Source organism: Onthophagus taurus, chromosome 1 (genome assembly GCF_036711975.1).
Source record: "Onthophagus taurus isolate NC chromosome 1, IU_Otau_3.0, whole genome shotgun sequence".
Taxonomy (NCBI): domain Eukaryota; kingdom Metazoa; phylum Arthropoda; class Insecta; order Coleoptera; family Scarabaeidae; genus Onthophagus; species Onthophagus taurus.
In genome coordinates, this window is record NC_091966.1 from 1,231,729 (window position 1) to 1,240,497 (window position 8,769).

Below are 8,769 nucleotides of genomic sequence, written 5' to 3' on the forward strand. Positions count from 1 at the left end.
TGTTGAGTTATATTGTGGACGTTTATAAAAAATGTCGCAAGAGGTGAACCTTTTAAAGATAAATTAATATTTAGAAATTTCATTTACATAAACATATTTTAGAGAAAGATAAAACGCACCTCAAATTCCGACTATTATTAAATATAGTTGAATCGTGAACAGATCCTGGCCACCTTGCCACAATATCCATGGCTTCCAAATTTGCATTTACAATAACTTGTACATTAAAAGAAAAGTAGCCTTTTCGGTTTCTGTACACTTCTGCATCTTCGCCACCAGGAGACTGAATTTTTATGTGCGTGCAATCAATGGCACCTATAATCCTGGGAAATGCAGCTATTCCATAAAACTGGTTTTGTACTGCTAGAATTTCTTCGGTATTACTTGGCATTTTTATGTATTGCGGTCTCAGCATAGCAATTGCACGCGATACCCGCGATATTATTCTACTAGCTGTTGAAGTAGTAGAATAATATCGCATCCCGGTAAAATCAGCTACAATAGTTAAATGGCTAGCAGAAGCGTAAAATCTAAGGGTTGTTAGCAACTGGTTCATTGGAGACACACAGTTGTTTCTGTACAAAACAAGTAGTATTAAAATAATCTAAATTCAGCCTATAAAAATATAATTTAAAATAATGTATACTACTTATTAGACGGAAATTCTATAATTTCTTGTATTTGTCGTAGAACATACAAACAACTTTGTTTTGTTAGACGAAATCTTTTAAAAAAATTATATTCGTCCATTTCGTGCAAATAATTGGATCTTGTGTATATTAATTTTGGAAAACCAAAATCAATTATTTCCAAAACATCTAAATCGTCGCCGAAAATTTGCAGATCCATTATTTTATTTTATTACTTTTTTAACGTATAGGTTATGTGCGGTTATGTCTATTTGACGTATGCGCTTGAGAACAACTTAAGCACTAGATTTCAAATACTTATATTTGAGAACGTCTTATTGATTTTGAGAACGGGTTACTTGACGGTGCAACGCAAATTCACTACTTAAGCATTACTTAGCCTTTAAGCAATGCTTATGTATTACGGTGCAAACGGGCATGAGTCCCTGGCTAACAGATAATACTAAACTACTAATGTCTATTTGATATGATGCGCTTGAAAAATTCAAAAAGTCTAAGCTAACTCAAGACTGGGTTTCATACAAGTTGCATCGCAATCTGGTAACATCAACGGTGCGGGCTGAAAGGAAGACATACTATGATTACGCCTTACGTAGTTAAGATCCAAAAGCTCTTTGGAGAAAGGTTAAACTTTTAAATATAAATAAAAAAATCGATAACAAAGTACCTAACATTTTTCTTCCAAACGATTTAAATAATTATTTAGTTCACGGTGATTCTTCACTTTATATTCAGACTGATCCCGAATTACCCATATTTTATCAAAATAATGTAAACCCTAGAGTGCAGATAATGCAAGCTTTTATGCCCGTTGATGAACATGAAGTATCTATAATAATTAATAACATTAAAACTGCAGCGGTGAGTTCTGATGATATCTCAGTCTGGATGATTGACTTGTGTACCCCTTTTCTCATTCATCAATCAGTTTTTCCGGATGCCTGGAAGATGGCAGAAGTAATTGCGTTACCTAAAGTATCTTTCCCTTCTGCCCTAAGAGATTTTAAACCGATCAGTATTCTACCAGTAATGCCAAATATTTTAGAGAGAGTCTTGGAGAGACAACTTAGAGCTCACTACGAAAGTTATAATATACTGCCAGATTAACAATCTGGGTTTCGTTCGGGTTTAAGCTGCGCAACAGCTTTATTGAACCTTACTTATGAGGTATTTGCTTCTAGAGAGGCCGGGCAAGCCGCACTTTTGAGCATTTGATACAACAAATCATAATATACTTGCATCTAAACTTCATTATTTTGGTCTTGGAAATCAGGCTGTAATTTTGATAAAGTTATTTTTGTTGGATACTTAGGTTATGAAGATTAATAGTCAGATATCGAGCGCTCTGTCTGTTACTCGTGGAGTCCCTCAGGGGTCCATTTTGGGGCCACTATTGTTCTCTATTTATATATCTGATTTTAATATATGCAGAGGATACACAAATAATTGGGATGATGCCTGCATAAAATTTAACTCAGATGTAGCATTATTTTGTGATGTTGCGAAACGCCATGAGTTTGTGCTTAATCCATCTAAGTCTTCTGTTTTGCGGTAGTGTCACAAGGAGAGCAATTAAACCTTTGATATCCGATCAATTGGTGGTGGATGGCGAACCTCTTGCTGTTTCTGATGATTTAAAAATGTTAGGAGCTACATTGGATCATCAGTTGAGGTTTGAGGAGCATGTGGCCTTCCGTCTCTTGTATGCCCATGGATGTCTTAAATAAAAAATTATGCTGTGTGATAGCTTGGTTCTAAGCAAAGTAAATCACTGCGACTTTATGGTCCAAATTTAACGGGGGCGAGTGGGCGTCGTATCCAGAACGGTTGTTTAAGGTTTATTTACGGAATTCGTAAATATGACCATATTAGTCATAAGTTGGCAGAGACTGGGTGGTTGAACATGAAAAATAGACGATAACTGCATGCAACTTGCGTTTATTATAAAATTATTAAAAGTCAACGGCCTCCTTACTTACTCTAACGCCTATCTTTCAGAAGCGATGTCCATAATATTAATGTGAGAAGGAAAAATGTATTGACGGTACCACGCCGCACCTCGCACCGATCCTTTTCCTACTAGATAGCCAGAACGTACAATGATCTACCAGTGAACCTTATGGGGTTGAGTTGTATTTCGTTCAAGAGTAAGTTAAAATCCTCCATCCTGCTTGAGTCATCATGATTTTTTTTATATTCTGAGCAATGGCATGTCGTCGTATTTTGTTTTTTTTTCATTTTGTTTTATTGGTATTATTAAAAAGATTTTCATTGTTGTTTCATATACAGCCTGATTCAGAGTAAGCGCCTTATTTTTTTTTAGCCACACTATGGGTACTACTTTCAAAATATTTGGCAGTAATATGTTTTGGGTCATTCTCTACACGATGGTGATGCCACTTTTTCAATTGGAAGAATTATTTCAAAATGGCGACTGACAACTTTTTTTTTTTAAATGGAATGCCAAAATTTTTTTTTTATTATTGAGGTCCTAAAAACATTCTTTATACGATAGTATTTTGTTTTTCTTAAAAATTCATTTCTTTCCCCATCAAAAAGCACACATTTTAATCTAGTAGCGCATGAATGTTTTACACTCGATGTTATTTTTGTCCAAATATCAAGTAGCGCTAGACACAAAACAAACAATTAAACTTTATTTTGTAATAAATATCTACTTATTTATTTATTTTGACAAAAATAACATCGAGTGTAAAACATTCATGCACTACTATACTATGTTTTTAAACCAGGAGGAGTAAACGCGAAAGTCAGATTTACACTAGGAAAAATCACCAGAACAAAAAATATTTATATCATTTTTTTTGTGCAGAAACTTGGAGCTTTCTCGATTTGTTTTGAGTGATATGGAGCATTATCCATTACTACCCCAGACTTCGCACCCAAATTATTTAATGCTGGAAGTAATTGATTTTTCACCCATTCCATAAAAATAATTGACGTCATATTTTTATGATAATCTCTGTGCTCCGTGTTGTCACTGAGCAAGAGATCGCAATTTGGCAAAAACCCTGACGAATCCAAGTTTCGTCAAGAAAAACAAAAGTATACTCTGCGGATTCTAGGTATTGCAAGTATGTCTTTAAAAATGTAATTCTTTTTGAAACTATATGTGGTTGTTCAATTAACACTTTTCTGTTGCTAATCTTTTTATATCTATATCCCATAGATTTTATAATTTTATGTAATTTTGATCTACCATTAGTAAAATCACATTCATTTCTTGCAAAATTAAGTAAATCATTAAGATTAAAATACTGTTTCTTTTCATGCAATGTTTGTATTTGTCTTCCTAACTCTTCTTTAATAAAATATAAATTATTATCCGTTTTGTAGTTCACATTACTATTTTTATTTTGTATTTTTTGTAGGTTTGAATAATTTTAAAAACCGTCGTGCTGTGAATCTAATACAATTATGTTGAATATAAATTTAATTTTAAAACTCAAGTGCAATACACATACATCAAAAATACGTGAAGCTTTATCACATATATATTTTAAATTCGTATTTGGTGTCTCCGTCTGTACTTCTTCACAATACCTAATTATAGAGGTTTTTTCGCGTTTAGACAGTTGACATCCCGTTCCACCCTTTCTTAACATTTTTATGGTAGATTTAGCAGCAAAAAAATTATATGAAAATTGTTTTTTAATCAATCAAGCACACAATTAAAGTAAAAGTCACGACATGCGCTTTTACTTTCAATACCAACTTGACGACACTTTGACAATTGATTTAAATAAAAAACAGATTATATGAGTGTATTTATTTCAAAATATAATAAAGAAGGGTTTAAGAACACAAAATTTACAATAATGACACGAAACTGTCGAATTATCAATAACCTAACCTTCAAATTCAAAATTCAAAATTGCCTGTGTGTGAACCTTCCTCGCATTCAACCAATCACGTGCAAGGTCAATCTGGTGACAAATTTAAAATACTCTTCCTGGTTTAAAAACAGAGTATAATTGCCAAAGAAAACTTCAAGGTATACTTAATGTTTGTAAACAAAACTAACCTTACCTCACATTCCTTCACGCTATAATTGACATTACAAAAGAAAACTTCACGCTATAATTGCCATTACTAATTGCCAAAGAATACTTCATGGTATAATTAATGTTTGTAAACAAAACTAACCTTACCGAACATTCCTTCACGCTATAATTGACATTACAAAAGAAAACTTCACGCTATAATTGCCATTACAAATTGCCAAAGAATACTTCATGGTATAATTAATGTTTGTAAACAAAACTAACCTTACCTCACATTCCTTCACGCTATAATTGACATTACAAAAGAAAACTTCACGCTATAATTGCCATTACTAATTGCCAAAGAAAACTTCATGGTATAATTAATGTTTGTAAACAGAACTAACCTTACCTCACATTCCTTCACGCTATAATTGACATTACTAATTGCCAAAGAATACTTCATGGTATAATTAATGTTTGTAAACAAAACTAACCTTACCTAACATTCAGCGTCTGAAGACACAGGGCTAAACCCGAAACTTAAAAATATACAACTTAGCGCTGAATAACAATTAAAACTAGAACTAACACTTGCACTAGAACTATACTCTGTTTTTAAACCAGGAGGAGTAAACGCGAAAGTCAGATTTACACTGGAAAAAATCACCAGAAAATATCACTAGATATTTTGGCGGTAAATTTAAATTAATAATTATTATTTATTTATTTACTTATTATTGTATTTATTTTCGTTTGTTATCGTCAACACTATACACACAAATTAACATTGAAGTTATGAGTATATTTATTTCAAAATATAATAAAAAAGGGTTTAAGAATTACCTAACCTTCAAATTCAAAATCAAATTTGCCTGTGTGTGAACCTTCCTCGCATTCAACCAATCACGTGCAAGGTCAATCTGGTGACAAATTTAAAATACTCCTCCTGGTTTAAAAACAGAGTATAGATTAAAATATTAGGTTCCTTTTGGATGGGGAAAGAAATGAATTTTTAAGAAAAACAAAATACTGTCGTAAAAAGAATGCTTTTAAGATCTCAATAATAAAAAAAAAATTTAGGCATTCCATTAAAAAAAAAAAAGTTGACAGTCGCCATTTTGAAATAATTCGTCCAATTGAAAATATGATATCACCATCGTGTAGAGAGTGTCCTAAAACATATTACTGCCAAATATTTTGAAAGTAGTACCCATAGTGTGGCTAAAAAAAATAAGGCGCTTACTCTGAATCAGGCTGTATATACAGGGTGTACAAAAAGTATGGAATAATGGTTCTACAGCCTAAACTTCAAGTTATATCAAAGAAAGTTTCAAATAAAAGTTACTTGACACTATTTTCCGCATATCTTGGCGTAGAAATAAAATGAAAATGATGACGGCAGTCTGAGTTACTAATGGTGGGTGTGTTTTTTAAATGGAACAAGGTGTTGCAAAATGCCATAAGGTTTTAATGCTTTAAACTGCATAGTTTTCGAGATATTGAAACTTTTATTTAAAAAGGTTTGACGTAGCGACAACCAAATTATGGCGTCATTATGGAATAGACAACCTAAGCCTTGACGTCACAGGGATGGGCGGAGCTTATACCGACTCCAAATATCTTCGTTGCTAACGGTAAATCACCATATGCGATTTTTCATTAGTGTTAAAATAAAATAAACTATGTAATGACATTTCAAATGACATTTTTTGGCGATTTATCGTTAGCAACTGTGGTTAGCAACGAAATTGCTTGGAGTCCGTATAAGCTTCGCCCATCTCTGTGATGTCAGACTTAGACAGTCTATTGAAAAATTGCATGTGGGGATTTTGCGTTAGCAACACAGTTAGCAACGAAATTGTTTGGAGTCAGTATAAGCTCCGACCATCTCTGTGACGTCAGACTTAGGCAATCTATTGAAAAACTGCATATGGGGATTTTTCGTTAGCAACACAGTTAGCAACGAAGATGTTTGGAGTCGGTATAAGCTCCGCCCATCCCTGTGACGTCAAGGCTTAGGTTGTCTATTCCATAATAACGTTATAATTTGGTTGTCGCTACGTCAAATCTTTTTAAATAAAAGTTTCGATATCTCGAAAACTATGCAGTTGAAAGTATTAAAATCTTATAGCATTTTGCAACACCTTGTCAAAAGAAATCCAAAAACATTAAAAAATACAGGGTGTTTCATTTAAAAAACACACCATGCCGTAACTCAGACTGCCGTCAAGATTTTTATTTTTACGCCAAGATATGCGGAAAGTAGTTTCAAGTAACTTTTATTTAAAACTTTTTTTAATATAAGTTGAAGTTTAGGCTGTAAAACCATTACTCCATACTTTTTGTACATCCTGTATACAGAGTGTCAAATAAAAAATGGCCCAAGCTGTAACTCTGTTATTTACATTCCGATTTTCATGAGCGGTGTATCAAATGAAATGGTTTGATTCAACTATGATTCATGCTACAAATAATTTTTTTCCACGGCCATCTTCAATTTAAAGCGATTATTAGCTTTTGTTTTTCAAATTGCTCCATATATTTTTCTTCAAGTCATTGGATAGAGATTGTTTTCTTGATTCCATTGATGTGTAATACATCCATTTTGAATGTAATATTAACAGGGAAAAGACACCTGTATATACAGGTTGTCATACAAGAATGCCGCAAGCTGTAATTCTGTCATTTACATTCCGATTTTCATGGGCGAGGTACCAAATGAAAAGGTTTGATGAATACTATAATTCATGCTACAAATAAACTTTTTCCAACGCCACCTTCAATTTCAAGCGATTATCGATTTTTGATTTTCAAATTGCTCGGTATGTTTTTCTTTACATTATTGGATAGATTTTTTTTCTGAACCCATTGCTGTACAATACATTAACATTGATTGTAATTTTATAAGAGAATAACAATTAAAACATTTTCCGAACATTGTCTCTATCACTTCTGTAATATTGTAGTGTGGAAAATGGAAAAAAATAACGTGCAAAACTGATAACAGTCATTAAATGATACTTCAATGCCTGAAGCAGTTGTAAATGATTATTTTTTCCCATGGCGCACTATAGTATAACACAAGTGACTTTAAGGAAAACTATTTTAATGTTTTTCTATGCTACAATTACAATTAATGTTGATGTATGGTACATTAATGGATTCAGAAAAGAAATTTCTATCCCATGAAACCCATGAAATAAATATTCATGGGATCCCATGAAACAATCTCTATCGAATGACGTAAAGAAAAATATACAGAGCAATTTGAAAAACAAAAGTTAAAATCGCCTGAAACTGAAGATGGCCTTGGAAAAAATTTATTTGTAGCATGAATCATAGTATTCATCAAACCATTCCATTTGATACCTCGCTCATGAAAATCGGTATGTAAATGACAGGGTTACATGGGGCGTTTTTTATCTGACACCCTGTATATATATTCTGGGTTAAGTCGAAGAGCAGTTGGTTAATAACCAAACTGAACTTCGCCCAGAAAATAAGTCTATTTTCTAAGAATGTATTATTATTTTTTTTCTTTTTTGCGACTTATTAATAAAGGCATTTATTATTATTATTAATAGTACAAACTAACGAATATTTCAATCAAGAGTAACTCAGAATCATATGCAAGACTCTAATATTAGACCTAATATAGACTAAGTTCATAACAGACTTGCATGAATTTAGTTCATAACTATAAGTATAGGAAAATGGTGTCAAAAAACAATAACTCCTGAAGTACAACTACCTCAATAGCTTTATGATTCTGGCATATCAAAAAAAGATGTAAAAGTTTAGTCTAGAAATATCCTTGTAAAATGCGCTTTTACTATAGCTAGAGTAATGAAACAAAGAAAATAATTTAATTACCTTGCTTGTTCACACTGAGATAGATGAGCTGCTGCTCCATTTCGACCGGATTGGGATGAAAATTTGTTGTTATTTCGATTTCTATAACTTGTGCATTATTTGTTATTCATATTCTCAGGAATGTCTGTGTTCAACATCCAAACACAAACGGAAGGAATGAGGGAAATCTTCAGGAAAGTTGATTGATGTAACTGAAACAAGTGTTACGAAGGATGAAAATAAAAATAAATTTTAATTAT

At 32.5% G+C, this 8,769-nt stretch overlaps 1 protein-coding gene across 1 annotated transcript in view; it reads left to right on the forward strand.

The window, feature by feature from the left end:
- The window catches only part of LOC139428963 (transmembrane protein 234 homolog), a 79,254-nt gene extending 70,521 nt beyond the window's left edge, over nucleotides 1–8,733 (forward strand). Inside the window, exon 4 of the mRNA XM_071194108.1 lies at nucleotides 8,649–8,733. Within this exon, the coding sequence (XP_071050209.1) occupies nucleotides 8,649–8,716 (68 nt within the window). The 3' untranslated portion in view covers nucleotides 8,717–8,733. The remainder of the gene's footprint in view (nucleotides 1–8,648) is intronic.
- The last annotated feature ends 36 nt before the right edge of the window (nucleotides 8,734–8,769 follow it).